Genomic DNA, 19,143 nt, shown 5'->3' with positions numbered 1-19,143 from the left:
TGCTTGCACAGGAAGAGGATTATGTTGATTGCAGGACTGCAGTAATTGATTAAATCTAACCTGATGACTGATGGTGACTCATGGCTAGCTCACACAACTCTCTGCATCACACATAATGGAGTGAACACAACAGAGTGAGGCTGCACATCATCTGAAATCTACCTTTCTCCAGGACTGGGCAAATTCAAGAAGAATAAATACTTGCTGATAAATACTAGGGGATTGTATGACCAGTTTTGCAGGTGCGTAAACCTGTGATTGCGTTAGTGATGTCATAAGCATGTCAAATACGTCCAACAAATGGTGGCAACAACAACTGACGCAACTTGAAGCAAGATATATTTGCTGTGCACTAGAATTGAGGATAACAGTAACTCTTAATTAATTGTATATATAGAATGCTGAATAAATTCTTATTTATATTGTATTTTCTATCATTTCCGTAGCCAGTTTCATTCTACTATGACCCATTTTAGAGAGGCCATATTACTTTCATCCTTTACTTTTTTATAGGTACATTTTTGTTCTGCGAGTCTTCTCAAGTTCCACACATGTAGGAAGTGAGAGAGAATAGAGATAGACCTCATGTCAAAACACAGGCTGCTTTTTAAAGTTTTAAATTGGTTCATACTGTTATAGTTTTTATGTTTTATTAATTAGAAACATTGAAAAAAATGAAGGTTGTAAGTATAATAGCTGAAATTAAAGACATATGTATGTTACAAATTAACTGTAGCTGCTACTTTCCATTAAATAATGAGGACGTGTGCACTGCCCCTTTAAGAATGTAGTCAAAACAAAGCGTGGACTGGTCGGCCGCACGGAAGTGTTTGTGTTTCGGTGGCTACCCACAATAGTATGAGAGAAATGAGGGCTGATTCATATCTAAAATTCAGCTAGTTATCTAAAAATTAGGGTTTCATTTTATAGATGTTTTATTTTAACAATATTTTTCGATATCGCTTCAACTAAACGAGGGATAACTAGCTAGCCTGCTAGCTAGCTTGACTAATGCAGGCAGCCATGCCGTCCTACTCTGAATTGAGGAAAACCAACCACTTTTACTACTTCATCAAATTTACCTTAAACATCTACTCAATGCTCTTCTCGGTAAGTCTCTGGTCCATTACTGACACCAGCATTCTGTGCGTCATAGTAAGTCCATCTGAGCTGCAACAGTGTGGGCTAATTGTAGTAGACGCGAAGCACCTCGTAGCATCTGAGTCATCTCTCCAAACTTCATTCATAACACATGCGTTTAAATGTACAACCTGCATATGTAACATGTATACATGTACACGTTGTAGAACACAACTTCAGGCGTAGTGTGGATCTATACAATATACTATACAATTCGGCATATACCCCAAACAACGACCACGATTCTTTTGACCACAATTTCTGTTTTACAAAACGGATTTGCCTCAAACTCGAGGCAACTTCCACCGGATAAGCGCTACAGGATAAGACTGAGTATTATGAGATTTTACTGAAATTAATCTACGTGTGGTGGATAGGACGCATGCCGTATATAGCAGAAGATTGTATAGTAAATAAATAATGCACACTTTGTGATTACAACTTTTTGTTTTCTGTTGTTGAGCAATGCAATATTAAGTTGCGATATTTTCTAATTGGGTTTGGTGTGGAATTCTCCAGATACAAACCGGCTAGTGAATGGTTAGCTTAGAAAATTACTACATCACACACTATGCACTCTCCAAAATCGTAATCTGTTGCCAATATAAGACTTGCGGGAAATCTAATATTACAACAATATACTGTGATATTAGTAATTACATTTTGGTTTTGAAACGATACGCAGCTATACGGGCTAGCAAATTGCACCGTGGTGCAGGGCGTTGGATCCAGTTAAAGGGACGATAATGTTGGTGAGTAGTTTTGCCGACAGTAAATAGGACTGGAGGAGCAGACTGATAGACGCTTTATTTGGTCATTCAGCCAATTATGGTTCATATTGTGATAAAATGGTACATTATATCATATATTGCTAACTCGTGTAGTTACCCACCGATCTGAAATGTCGTCTTTACCATGTAAAAAGGTTCAGAGAGAATGTTTTCATTTTACAAATGTGGTCCTAGCATGTTCAGAGCATTCTGGGTAATTTGAAATAAGGCGAGTCAATAAACAGAAATGAGTCGCGGTAAAGTTTCACCGCTGCCTGCTGTTACCAAATACCAAAGAAGCATAGGTGTGTTAAGACCGGTGTGAGAGGTACAGCCGAGGTGAAGCACAAGCAAGGGGTGTCAAGCTTAGTATTCCGGTATTTCCCACACTTCCCAACAGTTGTTTTTTTTATGTGTAAGCAAAGACAAATGGGTAAACTTTGTGTGGGATGGGAGATTTTTCCTATTCCACCAGGCAGTTTGGCAGCTAAATAAATAAACAATCACATAGTGTAGTATAGTATAGTATAGTATAGTATAGTATAGTTCCTTTATTGATCCTTCAAAGGAAATTACTTTGTCATGGCAGCAGTACAGACAGACAACATACAGCCACACACAAAAACACTAGTAAAAAAGGAAACATTATATGAAAATATAAAATATGTACAATCTAAAATAGAATAATATAGATAGACATAGATAACATAGATACACAAATCAGACAGAAGTTTGGTAATTCTTTGTTTGCTGAAATGGTTGGGTTTACTTTTGGATCTAGCAGCCTCTTAAAATGCCAAGTTGAGTGATCCTCAGCCTCCGTCGCTCCGTGTTCATCGCCTGGCTTTGTGCTGCTACCATATCACTGCTAAGCCGCTTGTATCTCCAGGAACGCAGTCGGAATAATGTTCAGTTTGCACCACCGCCAGTCTACCCCCACTGTCTGTGTTTGTTGAATATATGTACCTTAAAGCACATTATTGAATATGAGTCCAAAACATCAGTAGTTTCATGACTTCATGATACGATCTGTCCGTCTCCTCTTCTATCACACCCTCCATAATTTAGGACAGTGTGGCTCCGCAGACAAACGCTTCTTTTGCCCAAAGCTAAATGTGCAAACTTAATTAAATCTATCTTTACTGTTGTAATGTTGAGTTGGTTGATGTGGTTTGAGAGGGGTTTTATCATGATAGAAATAAAGCTGTGGGAATTACTCTACCTCGCCCAGCAATGGAATATTTATATATTTGTTCTTTTCTTTTAACTCAATGTTACAATCACACCATATTTTTCACACCATACCATAAGTTACAAGTAATTACATCTAGCATTGTATTAGAGCATTGCAGAAGAAAAATTGCTTGCTTCAAAAGCCACTCTTACTGTAAAGCAGGCTTGAACACGTATAATATAAAGGTTAGGCTGTGTCTTTGCGCAGTGTCTGTTTAGCAGTCATGGCCTCTCTCAGACACCACTGGGATCTAGCTAACAAACCCATAGATTACAAGGCATCTCATCTTTCCCGAGTCCTGTGACGACTGACTTTTGACATTTTATACTTGAAGTGTATTTCGCTGATGATGCTGTTTTTACTTTGTTGGATCAGGATTTTATCAGAGTTGCAGCTGCAGGCACCACGAACAAAATCATATTTTTACCCTAATTTCTTCTATTTCCTGTGCCCCTAATCATCCCTTTACATTTTGTAGCTTTTACCCTATGTTATGTGAATACTCAGGGCAGCTTCGGCGCAGTTTGGGATTTGTGTACTAGGAATTAAAGCACCTAAACCTGTACAATACATCTCTAATGCCTGAAACATCACATATTTCAGGACTGCATATGCAACACTGTAATGTGGACAGAATGACCAAATCAACTGGACAGGATAGCACTCAAATCAGGGTATTAAAAAAGTATTGATATTGCCTTCCCTATCAGACTGATGATATTGTTAAATCAAACACAGCAAGACAGAAATTGAAACTGACTTGAAGTCAAGTAGCAACAATTAAAGCCAATCAGTCACTAATTACTGCTTTTAATTTCAAATTGCCCTTACTAAATCACCTGTCCGTAAAATTAGACCTTTTCTGTGAGCATTTGTTGTCGGCTTGGTGCATGCTGTGGTGGTGGGAATCACAGGTTTGCAGGCTATCCAATCAGCCCTCTCAGATTTATCCTGTCTGAATCTGTTGCACTGAGGGACGGCGTGTCTCATCTTCTTCATTCATGCACAATTCCACTAAGTGGGTAAAGGTGCAGTTTATGTGGGCAAAGATCCACTAACATTTCAATTTCCACTTAAGTTATATTTAGGAGACACTGATGAAAAGACAATTCTGAGAGTAACACTGAAACTTTCCTGAATTCTATTGATTTGCAAAAATAATAAATGTTAAAATTGTGCATGTATTAACATTTGTAAGATGGACAGTTTGTTTTTCATACTGAGGATTATCATGGTTTTTTATCTCATGAAATCTCTCTCTCTCTCTCTCTTTCTCTCTCAAGCTGATGGGTCTCTGCGTGCTGTGTGTGGGAGTTTATGCCGAAGTTGAAAGGCAGAAGAATCGAACCCTGGAGGGCCTTTTTCTGGCACCTGCCGTTGTTCTCATCCTGCTGGGCCTGGTGATGTTTACAGTTTCAGTGGTGGGCATGGTTGGATCCCTCAGGGACAACAAGACCCTGCTGCACATGGTAGGGGTGATAGTGCAACTTTTTTGATTAAGGGTAACATTTTAGTTTTCAGAGTTTTATACAATTTGGGTTGCAAGCTGAGTTACAAAAGCAGGAAGGTAATGGGGGATAAAGCGTTACATTCAAACATACAGTTGCGCTCTAAATTATTCAACTCCTATTGCATTTTAGCTCTGTTGGCAAAATGTACAAACTTTGAGGTGTGTTCAATGAACAGCTCAAAAAAAGAACAATTGAAATAGCTCAACACAACCAATATTACAGGTAGTTTTTCCAAATTCAACACGAAATGCCACTTTTATTGACCATCTTTAGTACTTAGTAGAGCACCCTTTTGCTATAACCACCTGCTGCAAACATGATGCATAGCCAGACACCAGCGTTCCTGAGGAATCTTAGCCCATCCTCATGAACAACAGCCTCCATCTCTCTAATATTCTTGTTTTTGCATGCTGAAACCACCTCAAATCCCACCAGAGATTTTCTATGGGATTCAAGTCAGGCAGCTGTGAGGGCCGCTCTATTACCTTGGAGGACTTTTTCTGAAGCCGAGCCTTGGCGGACTTAGAGGTTTGCTTGGGGTCATTGTCCTGTTGGAAGGTCCAATGACGCCCAAGCTTCAGCTTCCTCACAGACGGCATGATGTTTTTGTCAAAGGATTTCCTGATACTTGATTGAAACCTGCAGGTTTCTAGTGCCAGAAGAAGCAAAGCAGCCCCAGCGCGTCACTGCCATGCTTCACTGTAGGCAGGGCGTTCATTTCAGCATATTCTTCCTCCTGAAGATACACCGCTGATCCATAGACCTGAAAAATTCCAGTTTTGTTTCATTGGTCCACAGAACAGAATCCCAAAACTTGAGTTTTGTATTGTTCGTTTAAGCATGGAGATACTTTGCTATCTTTTTGTGTCCTTTTCCTTGTTGGTGCAAGGCAGTGATCTCCTCTCTTAACTTTTTGGATAATTAGCATATTTTGAACGTGCAACCAAACATGACTGTGAACAAACCCCCAGCCAGTCCGGATATTTGATGTGCTCTATCTCAAGCGCTCCTAATGCAACTAATGAGGCTCTTGATCAGTTGTATCAGGTGTGCGTGAGACAACATCAGATTTGCAAATGAGTGCTTTTATGAAGAATTCTATTCAGGGAGTTAATTAATTTTGATACTGCGGTAGTTATTCAAGGTGGCATAATGTGTTGAATTTAGAGAAACCACCTGTAATATTAGTTGTGTTGAGCGATTTCAATTCTTCTTGTTTCAGCTGTTCATTGAACACAGCTGAAACTTTTAATTTGAAATGGGGGTTGAATAATTTTTGAGTGCAACTGTATTTGTTAAAACATATGTGTATATGTATTTATGTATTCAAATATAAAGTGTGTAAATATAAATGACTCATTCTTTCATCTCAAATGCAAAAGCACAGCTTTAGTTTTGTCAATAACAGAAAGAGAGCAGGACTATGATGTATATGCAACTATCCAAGTAGCTTTAGCTAAATAACCAGAACTCAAAATCTGTAAACTTCATGTTACTCAATGTTTACCATCTGGGAAAGGTATACATGTTCCCATACTGAAGTTCCTGGTTATAAATATATATATAGTCCCAGCTTGAAGTATTAAAATATGAATGAATGAATGCTCTGGCCTTTGGTCCGGCTGGATGCCGCAGGCAGTGATCATTAACCTGTTGAACCCGAGCGGAGCCCAACTGGGCTCTGCAGGCAAGTTTTTTTTTTTAAAACACAGCGGCCAGCAGCACACTCATCATGTACGAACACATGCATGTTGCACATCAAATTAATCAGGACAAACTCGGCTACAAGCTCGTGAACCATTTTTAGCTAAACCAAACACAACTGCAACACCAAGCAAACTAATGACCACATATGAAAATCATCATAGCGCCACGTATCGGAACATTTTCGCCACTACGGGTATGTAGCTTCATGCTAGACACACAAACAAGGTGACGTATGAAAGCGTCCATGTCGCTATACGACCAACGCTCAGCAAACTAACAGCCAGAGAACAGCAAAAATTCAAGTTTTATGACGCCATAACCATAAATGACGTCTTACCTTTGCTGTGTATCTATTATATAAATAGATCTTATGGTTGTGGAGATATGTCCTATTAACTTTGGGCATGCCATCTTCGAGCAGAGGCCCAAAATAGAGGCTCAACAGGTTAAACAAACACAAAAATGCAGCGACGTTTGAAGAAGTTATGCAACTGCATCGGAATGTTTAAACTCAGGGTAGACCACAGTGTCACAGAGACTCACCATCACCCCTGGGGTACAAAGAGATTTTACGAGACAGTATGTTAGCATGCAAACTTCAGTAGATATCTCTGCAGCACAGTGCACAGTTGTCTTTGACAAAATGTGTTTTAAATGTTTTAAACTACAATTCTTAATTGACCTTGATGTATATTTCCCAAACCAACAAGTTAGTCTTCATCCTTAATCTTTTTTCTCTTGTAAAACTGAAAAAAATGCTATTTTAAAGCTGCTACCTGAATGTTTTGTACCTTTTGCTAGTAAACATTATCATTGGTATTAAGTTAGCAAATCCATTTTCAATCAGTCAATTTGTATTTAAAATGCAGATCACCATACAGCATGATCCCAACACACTTTACAGTTAAAAAATGAAAATAAAAACAAGCACATTAAAAACTTAGACTTTAGATAAAACAGCTGCTTTAAAAACGTCATTGCTGAAGTGAATGGAACCGACTAAGTTCAGAGTTCTAGGGTGGACTGTAATCAAGCGAAAGAAGTTAGGTTTTCAATCGTGATTTTAAAGATTTCAAGGTTTTCTTCTGGACCGGCAAAACGACTAGGAGACCCGCATCGAAATAGCGAAGAGGATGTGCTGATGTATATGGTAAATTAGCTTGGATAAGAGGGTGGTGCAAGTCCATGCAAGTCCTTGTAAGTTAAAGGAATAACCTTAGAATCGACTCTAGCTTGTGCTGGTAGTGAGCGAAGAGAGACCAGACTGGGTGTCACATGATTACATTTTTTTATTTTAGGTTTGTCAAGATTCTAGCTGCAGCATTCTGAAAAAGCTGAAGATTTCTAATAGCACAACCATAAAGACCAGTACGTTACGCCAGTGTATTATAATATTGAAAAAGAAGAACTTTAAAGAACATTTGTATTTGGTAGCAACATAAGTAGATTTCTTGATGTAGGTGCGCCACTGCTAAATATTTAACCCAAAGAAATGCTATATTGATCTGTTATTTTTCTCCCTCCACAGTTTCTCTGTGTTCTCTGCGTGCTGCTGCTTCTCCAGGCAATTGCACTTACCACGGCTCTCATCTTTGAAAAGAAGGTAAACGTCTTATTTATGTTTCATTACTCTATATTACGCCTAATGACAGCTTTTAGCCACGGTCGGGTAACCCTCCTCTTTGTTTCTGCATCTCTTCATTTGATCTAGACGTCTGCCTTGTTCCAGAGCAGCATACGAGAAGGTATTAAACACTACTACGATGACCTGGACTTCAAAAACATCTTGGACTACGTGCAACAAAAGGTAGTATGGTATTTCATCTATGAAATATGGACACACAGAAAATCCATTTAGGAGATAGATTTATCTTTAGATGTATTTATCTTTGGACAGTGATACTTCAAAGAATTGTATATAGATAATGATACGTGATACTGTTGTGATAAAAAGATGTGGATCGTACCAGCTGGGGGTAATCTACAGCTTGATGCTCCCACAAGAATTTATCATGTGCTACTGATGCCTTTATTTTTTCACACTTTTCACATTTTAATTTGGCCAGTTAGGCACCAAACTGTTTATTTTCCATCGCACATGATACGATTTTAGATTTCAGCATTATCTATTTGTTTTTCGTTATTTTCAGTTACAGTCCATCTGCTTTGTCACAGATGCAGTGAAGAAATGCTTTCACATGTCGTGTCATGGTTCCCATTAAAACAAAAGACTGTAACCATAACAGCATCCGCCTTTTCAAACCCTTTTGGTAAATTGGTCTTTCATACGTTTCAAGCATCTTAATGGTGGTGTGGCTAAGCAGTTTCTTTAATGACTAATAATGTGATGTCACATTGTTACTCTAATGAGTAATAATGTGATTATCTATTATGGTTCTTCAACGAGTTCTTTGAAGCACAGACCACTCTACACACAGGCTTTAATTAATAAAAGAAAAAGTGTGTATTTTGGAAACATTTCAGTTGCTCATTGTTTTAGATCTATATTTCATCTGAACAACAAAAGTAGAACTGACATCAGTATTGACCTGACTGTCAACAACTGATTTCCTATTATTAATTGTAAGGTAAGATAAGATGTTCCCTTTATTACTCCAACAATGGGAACATTAACAATGTTAATTTAAAAAGGGTGGAGATATTAAAAAGTATTGTACATTGTGAAGTGAGGTAAAAGATGAGTAAATATATTGCACAAAGTGAGGTTGCTCTGAATAAATCTGTTGCACACCGGTGAACATTACAGAGGCGTTCATTGTCAGATTCGGTGCAGCGTGGACAACTGGGAGCAGTGCTGGTCGTAGAGTCTGACAGCTGTGATCATCTGCTGTCATAGACTCTGCAGGCTTTAGTGAGCTATGGCACTCACTAAAACCACCTAATTACCTCATTTTTTTTTTTTTTTTTTTTTCTCCAGTTTTCATGTTGTGGAGGGGACGAGTATAAAGACTGGGGAGTCAACCAGTACCATTTTTGCAATGGTACTGGTCCACTAGCCTGTGGAGTTCCGTATACATGTTGTGTTCGCCGCAAGGTGAGTGCCCACATACACACAAAGAAAAACAGGCTGTCACATACACTACTCACAAAAAGTTAGAGATATTCAGCTTTCAGGTGAAATTTCTGAACCACCACCAATACATTTCCTGCTTCAGTTAGAATTGGTATTTAAACAGTCCTCCTCATCATTCTGTTCACATTCTGACATCATGAGACCAAGACGACACCTAACAGTTGATCAGCAGCACCTCAACACTGGAGGCTTCAAACAGGAAGTCCTCAGACGGAGGTGTTCACTGAGCTTAGAGGGTCACAGAGTGTCATCAGGAGGTTGGAACAGTGATACAGAGACTGGAAGAGTCACAGAAAGGAGAGGAGTGGACGTCCTTTGGCCACATCCCAATTTTACGTTTACCCTCCACTGTTGTTAGATTTTCTTTCAATAAATTGTTTAAGATGAATAAAACTACCATTGCATGCTTCTACTTAAATGTCCTACTTTCATGATATAATATCACTGTAGCATTCACTTTTTATATTTTCCATAAATTTCACCTGAAAGTCGAATATCCCTAACTTTTTGTGAATCCTGTAAAATCCAATTAGACATCTGCACCAGCTATTTGTAGCATGTCCCATGCATTGTGTTGCTCCTTAGTTCAGTTGGTTCAAGGGAAAAAAATCCATTGTTGCCTTTGGTGGTTTGTGTTCACACTGACTTGTTACTAATAAACCAAAGAGGAGGAGAGAATATCAAACATCACAGGACTGATAGCAAATCAAGCAGCACATTACTGGACTTTATGTTGTTTATTTGTCTTCTCTGTGTAACTAAGTGTGCAGCTATAAATGATTGATGGGAGTTCAGTGAAGGAATTTCCATTGCAGTGATTTAGGGTCACTCAGTAGTGCTGTATGCAGTAATGCAATTTGAATTCATCCTGATTTTAGTATTTTAATTGTTAAATATTATGTGATGCTGAGGGTAATGACTTGTAGCTATGATCAAGATGATCACACGAGCAGGTGAACGTGGCTGCAGAGACGGTTACACTCAGAGCCTTTTGCTGAATGGGACGTCAGTAAAATAGCTTACACACTGTTGCTCTTTAAATGACAAAGATGACACAGTTTAGAATAGATAGGCCTACACCAGCATTTTCTTGTTGTGACCAGGTGCTCCTTAGTCCTTTCCCAGTCCTCATCTGTCCTGATGTTACCGTGACTGAGTTCTGGCTTTGCAGAGTGACGACCCCAGCTCCTCTCCACATGTTTCACAGTCACTATCGGCCTTAAGTCTCGCTGCACGTCCTTGCCAGCTATAGCCAGCAAGCTGCTGCAGCTGAGCGCCAGCTTTTTGCTGCAGGGGCTGTCAGTGTGCCAATCAGCAGCACCGGTCCCATATTAAGTTATTAATATAAGTTCTCTACCGCCACCACAGGGTTCATTGAGGCCGCAGTGTCAACGGTGCACACGTCAGTAGCACCAGTCACATACAGTATTTGGACACGTTCTACACGTTTTACCATCATTTTAACTCCTCATTACTGTGTGATTTATTAGAAAAATCCCTGCACACGTGGGAGGTGAACCATGAACCGCTTTTTCAAGGGGTCTAAGTCAGAGTCTGACAGCTTTCTATGGGGTTCAAACGGTCTCGTTATTAAGTATTGTAACTTCTAAGAAGATGCAAATCTGTTTTGTTTATCTGTAAATTTACCTTTTACCAGTTTGACACAAAAATCTGTGACTCATAAATGTCGCGTGACTCATTGCTCATAAAAAATAAGTCACAAATAAATGATTTGTATTTGTGATTCCCGGTTTGTAAATGTAAATCTTCAGTACAGTGTGTCTAATCTAATTTGCAATTCGTATGTCATCATTTGCATGTTTTGTTTGGTAATTTCAATGGATTCCTCAGGATCCCTTTGAGACCGTTTTACCACAGTGCATGTAGGGAAGTGCAGGGAAAACCAAGCGCTTCCCAGCAGGTGGCGGTAATGCAACATTTATGAATGCTGACCTCTGTCACTTCCCGATCTGCTCCATCTTCTGCCAGTTGGCCGTCTTTAACAAACGCGCACACAGAGGAAGTGTTTATTACTTTCTAGTATTTTCTTTGTTGGAAGATGTGTGGAAAAATCAGTTCTAAAATTGTGGATGAATTCATTACAGGGATAATGTGTGTAAAGTTTTGATATGAATATCTTTAACTTTATTAGGAATGTAAGTAATGTATTCAATCCAAACATTCTCCCGTTTGTTGGGAGACAAACGTGTGACGGGCATTGCATCAGCAGTACTGTTCTACTTTATCTTCGAGGCAAATATTCTACTTTGTAGTCCACTACATTTATCTGTCAGCTTTAGTTACTTTGCAGAATCAGATTAACAATACAAAAAAATAGATATTTATTATTCTGAAAGGAAATAAAATACTGCAAAATAAGTATGTGTACTTAAAGGATATTCTGATGATCAAACCACTCGTCTCTCCCTGCCCGCCAGCCCCCTCCTCTCTCTCCTCATTTTGCATTTTGAAATAATCAGCTGTAGAACACTTCATTTTAAGGGTACACAACTGTTTATGTTGGTATAAAGTATACTTACAGTATTGTCGAAGTTCTCTTCAAACTCCAATTCTGACACCTCAAAAATAAAGGAGTGCTCAACATTATCCCTTTACCATCTTTTGGGAACGATGGAAAATAACAAATGTGGAAAAATTAAGCTTATTAAGCTGCTTTTAACTTTTTCAAATCAAGATTTTCTCACCAGAAATGATCACAATCATCCATGAAGTCTGCTCTTTTGTCATGCTTTGGGAAACAGTCTTCGCTATGGATTCCAGTTTCTCCAATAAGCAGCGATGCTATTCTGAAATCGTACGTGCAGCAAGCAGAACAGCATTGGAGGTGTCCTCGCGTCATTGTACTTTTTTCAAAGGGGGGGAGTTAAGGACCTCATGGCTATCCACAGTTTGTTGTCGTTGTTGGATGTCCTGAACTCGTTTAGAATTTTCCACGGACTGAAAACTATTTACTTGTCTGGGCTGGAAAATTCAAGCCTTGAATGGAAAAAGATTCACCGATGCAAAAGCGACTTCAAGTGCTGCCATCTTGGTGCATTGTCTAGCATCACTGAGTTAGCAGCCATAAATATTGCATTAACGCTATCAGCTGGAAGACCCTTGATCCGCCCTGCACCTGTGAACGTTTGTGTAATTTGTAAATTGACTGTACTTGTATAACATTTTCCTCGTCTTCTTGACCACTCAAGAGTGCTTTTACACAACAATTATGTTCACTCGCCATTCATACAGGAGGAATCTTAAGTGGAGGAGACGATTCTTTCACACACACACACACATTTATTCACAGAAGCAATGCTTTAGTAGCATCATCTATCCCAAGGACACTTGAGCATGTGAACTGGAGGAGCCGAGGGTCTCCCTCTGTGCCACAGCTGCCCCAGAAGAACCAGGCGCCACTAACAGTGTGGTAAAACAAAAAATCTCAAAAAGATTCACAGGAATCCCTTCAAAAAAAAAGAGTTGTAAATTTGTGACACAGATGCAAATAAAGACTTATACATATGCAAGCAGATGCTAATCACTGCATCTGTTATGACTTGTGTTTTTCAGGTTACAAGTCACATGACATTTACAAGTCACAGATTTTATGTGAAACGGCTGTAAAACAGTCTCAACCTGCAGGAATCCATTAAGTTTCATAAATATACAAATGATCATGTAAGTTGCAAATTAGAGGAACAGATGTAGAACTAGATTTACAGATACACAAAAACAGAAATCCAGATTTACAGCTAAAAATCACTCTGCATTTATTTGTGCGTCATGTTGTACAAGTTCATATTTATGAGACTCCATAGCTTTTACACCGGTGGAATTGATCCGAACCACAATCAGTTTAAACCACACTAAACAGGTTAGATGTGAAAACACCCCAAGAAACTACAAGTCATATATATATTTAAAAGGAAATGGTGTAAAAACAAAAATAACCTTATGGAATCAATGTTTCAGGCAGGAACTAAAAACATATATCATAAAAACTTAGTTCTCATGCTGCTTAAATCCACTAACCGCATTTTGAGCGTAGTCACCCGACATGGTGCACAAAGAAGATTAAATTAGCATCTCTCTGTGTTTGCACAGACTTTCAATTTCTACTCGTAATATTTCAGACTAACCCACTCAGCTAGTTAAAATAGGAAGTATCAATACCATGTGATCAGGAAATGGACCTGCTGCATGCAGCCATCCTGCTCGATAAACCTTGTCCCTTCTGATAAATGGTTCAGATCCAGACACTATCTGCTGAGTTAGCGATGCCTCTTGCTATATTAAAGCAAGAAGAGAAGAGAGAGTTATTACCTACACAACAGACACTTCATTGATTATGTGAGACAAGCGCCTCCTCCAGCTAACAGGAGATATGTCGTAATTCAAATGTACACGGCCTTTAGGAGATTTCTCGTCTTGTGGCCCCACCCTCCATATGCTTGGTATGACTCTTGTTCCTCAGCTCAAAGCACTTGTACTGGAAGCAGACTTCTGTGGAGCTTCCCAGGAGAAGTTAATGACAGAATCATCCGATACTCACATACATCCCAGATATAGAGGAGCTGATTCGAAAAGATGCAGATTGGAACGGTTTCTGCTGTTATCAGGTCCTACTTGTCAGGGCTGCAGCCATGTCGCAAGACGTTGTTCAGACTCTGACGGGCAGGGGACAGGAACACCCTCTTTGTGAGGCGCAGTACTCTTACACATGTCCTCACGCTGTTGTCTCTGGTCACCTTAGCTCGGTTAAAGTCTTGTCTCTGACTTTCTTATTTGAACTCTTTGCACAGGTAGGAGAGGTCATCAACACACTGTGTGGTTACAGGACTCTGGATAAACAGGTGAGGGCAACAAGTGGTTATTGTAGACATATTTTGTCACTTGGTTTTTGTATAAGTATTTATTAAATGTTGGATACATTTAAATTAAAAAAAGATCTGCTGCACCAGTCCACAAACTCCTACAATATGAGTCCATCTGATTGATATGACTCACTGACAAAGGATGTATCCTAGTATTTTTGAAATGTAGATTACTGTGGTACTTGTTGTTGACCGAGGAACCGATCTATTTCTCTCAGAATGTTAGAGGAAGGGTTTTTTATGACATTACTGAAATTGTATTAACTTTAATTACTAATCTAACGTCTTTTGGACAGACTTATCATTTACAAACATTTACAGTCATGGTGTGTCGGTGCTTGATGGCAGGAAATGATTGACAAATGAGTAAATTAGAATCTGTGATTCTAATTTACTAATTTGTCACTTTTTTGATCCTTCAACATCGAGTTTTTACTGAAATACGCAAATAAGTGAACAGTTGAAATTGAAATTCTACTGAATTTCCTCTTGTTATTTTCGTCTGGTCTGTGTATCAGCGTGAAACCCTGCACGAGCTGATCCATGTGCGAGGCTGCATCCATGCAGTCAACCTCTGGATGAGTGACAACATTGGAATAACCATTGCACTTTGCTGCGGCATTGGGCTGCCCCAGGTAATTTAAGACTCATAACACAGCATGAATTCAGACATGTCACGGTCATTGCCGGCCACAAATAACATTTGTTTCTTACAGCACCACTGCTCAAGAATAAATTGTAGCTCATATAAAGTGCAAGAAAAGTCCTGATCATAGCTTGGGTTGGCGGACATGACTTTCCATTACTTTCGTTTGCTGTGGTTTGTGTTCTCCTGGCTCTGATTTCTTTCACTGTGTTGATCCTGTAAAAATATTTTTGTATACAAAAAGTGGCGACTCCGTATAGTGTAACAATACACTCAAAACACATCATACAAGAAATATGTACAGTGATCATACTACTCATGGCCATTCAATTTAGGTAGCAACTATCCAAATGACACTGCAGTGCTGTATATTGGCATCAACAAAAAAATGGCATGAAAGTGTTTTAACAGGCATGTATGAAATGGCTGGAGCTTCTTCATGAGAGGTTTATATCCATTAGAAAGGCAGCGCTGCCCTCTTCTGCTCGATGAAACAAGTGTAGAGTGTCCTCATTCTTCCATGAAGCAGAATGCAGTTGTTCACTTCACAGGACCATGCTGGTCCACAAAAACTCAAAAGCTTTGCAGTTTTACATCGTAAAGTATTTTAAGGTTAAACTCACTACATTTTGTCTAATTGATCTCAGAAAGGGCTGCTTTGTTTGATTTTTTTCTAGGGGGCACCGTGGAGCCTGCTTGCCATAACCAAAATCCAAAATGGCTAACTTCCAGTTGGGCAGAGCTAATAAAAGGCAATAGGAAGCATGTGCCAAATGACAATAGAGATGTGCATGTGGAATTTTCTGAATAACTTGGGCCAAATTACAACAGCAACTTTTGAGCAACAATTCAGTGTTCTTAAGACATCAGGTACCAAATTTGAAGTTCCTTGGGGAAATTCTCACAGATTAGTTCGCAGAGGAACACCTGTGCTTGGCTTCACTTTTTGTGAAATTGAATTTGCAATTTAAAATTTAAAATGGCGGACTTCTTGTAGGATATAGGATGGGCTCCAAGAGGCTTTTTTTAAACTCTGCATGTGGTCTATATGCCTACCAAATTTTGTGCATGCTCGTGAAATTTTCGAGCAGGGCATCGACTTTGAGTCCAATCACTATAGTATTTTGCCATTTTCGCTGGTTCTGCTGTGTGTGCAAGTGTCTTAAGCCTCAATCTGATTGCATGGAAGAATAATAGTAATAATTTCTACAGAAACAAGGAGCCTATTGATTACCATTGAGTACTTGTAATGACAAGCCATTTCTCCCTGCAGCTGCTGGGCATCATCCTGAGCTGCATCTTCTGGAATCTGCTGGTTGACATGAGCGAGTCCGCTGACATGGTGGACTTCAAGCTGAAGAAGACTGAGGTTGACTACAGTGAGCTGGACCTGGCTGGAGCTGGCTGGTGCATGTGCCTGCCGAGGGATGGTGGTTATCTGCCCGTCCCTGTCGCTGAGCCCGAACTCGACCCAATCGACGTTCACTTGGAGAAGCTCAAGAAGCAAATGCCACGTACACATGCTCAGCTCCGAGAAATGCAGCAGTCCAGATCAGCCACTGGGCTGGATGAGGTAGATGTTGGCCGCAAGCAGAAAAGGGAACACTGAATGTTTTTTTTTTTTTTGCCCTTTCTTGCCTTTTTTTTTTTTTTTTCTTGCCTTTTTTCTGTTATTGTAATTATTGCTTTTGTTGGAGTTGTGTTGCACTACTTAATAGTTGAACATGTCACTCATTGGATCAAGAAAAATGTGGTCAGCTGAAGGGATCAGAAATACTTTGGCACTTTGTTGATGAAATTGTTTACAACAAAAATTTAATGAACAACATGCAAAACTGTTTTTTTTTTGTTGTTTTTTAAAATTTTGTCTTTCATTTGTGATGGTTGATATTGAAGGATTTATGACATTATATCACATTTAATTTAATTTAATTTAGCCACTGAAAGTGAGCTATGTCTCATGTGTTAAAGCTTACCTCAGGCTATTTTGTGATAGCCCAGTAGTCAGAGGACAGTACTATGTGGTGTATAAATTAATGGTAGCTTCAAAAGACGTTTTTCAGTGTCGGAGAAATAGGAATAGCCAAGTATGTCTTGCGTGTAGCCTCTGTGACGGATGTATACAGTTTGTGTAATATTTCTGATTTTTTTTTTATGATTTCAATTTGATTTGTGCATTCAGTGAACATTGTAAGACTGATTGTTGTGGAATAACATGGGGTGCATGTTTTGTACTGTATATGATGAAGAAACTTAAAAAAAAAAGACAAAAAAAAACTCAGTTTCCATGTTAGGCTCTCATCGGGGGCTTCTGTCTGTTCCATTTTTAAACTAAACTTTTAATTCCGTCTTTTAAAGGAACAACTTAAAGGGATAATCAAGGCTACAAATCCAATGAAAAGCTGGCGGTTTTTTGTATCTGAGTTATACACTGTTCTGAGCTTCCCCCTAGCTCCTGCCTTGTATCAGCACTACTGTTGTCAATAAAGCTGAATTTGTCTACTGATTTTTGTGCTAAGGTACTGCTTTGCTTAACAGTATAACCCATGCCGTGAATTTCAACTGCAAACCAGATTATTTGTCAGTCTAGCTCACACATAAAGCTTCTCCGTAGAGTTCCTTGTTAATGAAAAAAGTGAATCAAAAGCTCAATCTGTGTCTTTGAGCTCTAACAAATGTGTTGATTGCATTTTATTTCTAACATTTTCTTTCCCTGCCTTTGTAGAAGCATTGCAGCATACATTATCTTTGTGTGTAAATGGCATGTTTCTCAGACAAAAATTCTGTGTAACTTTTTAAACTTTGCGTGTGTGTGTGTGTGTTTGCATCTGTAAAATTTATAGATATAGAGCTTTAATATTTTATACTATGCTGTGGTCACATTCTGGGTATTCCTGTTTAAATGTTGTAATGAATCAAATTCCCTTAAACCAACACAAATGTCATTGCTCCAGCAAAGGAGGACCGGCTGCTCTGGATTTAACGGGGAAACGGGCAAGAGAGGCAAGACCACATATCTATTGTGCAGAGGGCAGAAGATGAGAAGTCAGTGTTTCAGAGAATACTTTGAACTGATTTCTTGTTTTTCTGTAAACCTGCAGTGCAAAATGTTGCTCTCCTCCCGCTAGCAGTGACAAAACAATTAGACAAATACTGTTGATTAATGCTTAAGATGTATGCTGGATTGAGTATGATATGTACGTATTTATGTTTTTATTTCTTTATTATGAGTTGTTGAGACTTGCAAGTAGGCTGGCAGTGTCTACCCTCTCATTTGTGGTGACCACAAATCAGAGGGACCCTACTGATTACACAAAATAATCCTGCAACCCTGTCTTACAGTTCCAGAAATGGCTGAGTACATCTTGAATGCCGAGCTCAGAGATGATATCCTCATAGGAATTGAACGACTGCCTCACAACAGGCTGCAGAGAGGACTTCTGCTTCCTTATGCCCAGATTGGGATGTCTCTGCACAAATCCTTGATACCAACAGAGGCCTGCCCATCCTATGCAGGTCCACCCAGAGAAGAAAAGATTCTAGAGGTAATAGTAGTATTAGCAGCAAGGTATAAAAAAAAGTGCACCTCAATACTGGGATGTAAAATTGGGAAGAAAGGCTAAAGCATTAGAAATAAAAAAGATTTGTTCTTAACTGGGAAGAGAAGCTACAAGATATGCTGACACCACCAAAGAAGATAGGAGATAGGATGAAGAGTGGAGAAAAGAGAAGGGAAAGCCAACAAAAGAAGAGTACAGAGAGTAGGCATGAATAGAACAAGTAGAAGAGTGGTGAAGGAAATGAGGTGATAAGAAAGGATTACAGTGAGAAGAGAAGAGACAAGAAACGAAGTGAAAAAGTGAAGAAAAGAGGAAGAGAAGAGCTGTTCTCCCATGTAAAAGTTAAGTATTTCATGTTATCAGATTTCAATTACACATACTTTTATCTGATTTCAAACATTTTTCACTGCAGCCCTTCTTGTCTTCCATTTGTCGAGGAGAGGAGAGGAGGAAGTGTTAACGCACACAAGTATAAGGTAAATACAGATGCACTCAAAATGATTCAACCCCCATTACAAGTTAGATGTGTTCAACTGCATTCAATGAACAGCTTAAACAAGAACAATCGAAATAGCTCAATACAACTAATATTACAGGTGGCTTC

General features: G+C 39.0%; 1 protein-coding gene across 1 annotated transcript; it reads left to right on the top strand.

The window, feature by feature from the left end:
• The first annotated feature begins 820 nt into the window (after positions 1 to 820).
• Positions 821 to 17,485, top strand: LOC139204060 (tetraspanin-15). Its single transcript, XM_070834015.1, has 8 exons — positions 821 to 1,110; positions 4,428 to 4,613; positions 7,891 to 7,965; positions 8,074 to 8,169; positions 9,301 to 9,417; positions 14,262 to 14,312; positions 14,852 to 14,968; positions 16,253 to 17,485. The coding sequence occupies exons 1-8, from the start codon at positions 1,012 to 1,014 to the stop codon at positions 16,586 to 16,588; spliced, it is 1,077 nt and encodes a 358-aa protein (XP_070690116.1). The 5' UTR covers positions 821 to 1,011; the 3' UTR covers positions 16,589 to 17,485.
• The last annotated feature ends 1,658 nt before the right edge of the window (positions 17,486 to 19,143 follow it).

Source organism: Pempheris klunzingeri, chromosome 7 (genome assembly GCF_042242105.1).
Source record: "Pempheris klunzingeri isolate RE-2024b chromosome 7, fPemKlu1.hap1, whole genome shotgun sequence".
NCBI classification, from domain to species: domain Eukaryota; kingdom Metazoa; phylum Chordata; class Actinopteri; order Acropomatiformes; family Pempheridae; genus Pempheris; species Pempheris klunzingeri.
This window is presented reverse-complemented; position numbering and strand designations above follow the sequence as displayed.

What these genes read in the sequence shown, in the direction of transcription:
- LOC139204060 (XM_070834015.1), top strand. Translation starts at nt 1,012, where the DNA reads ATGCAGGCAGCCATGCCGTCCTACTCTGAATTGAGGAAAACCAACCAC. An exon ending in TCTACTCAATGCTCTTCTCG is followed by an intron (nt 1,111 to 4,427) that starts GTAAGTCTCTGG and finishes TTCTCTCTCAAG; the next exon opens with CTGATGGGTCTCTGCGTGCT. An exon ending in GCGGCATTGGGCTGCCCCAG is followed by an intron (nt 14,969 to 16,252) that starts GTAATTTAAGAC and finishes TTCTCCCTGCAG; the next exon opens with CTGCTGGGCATCATCCTGAG.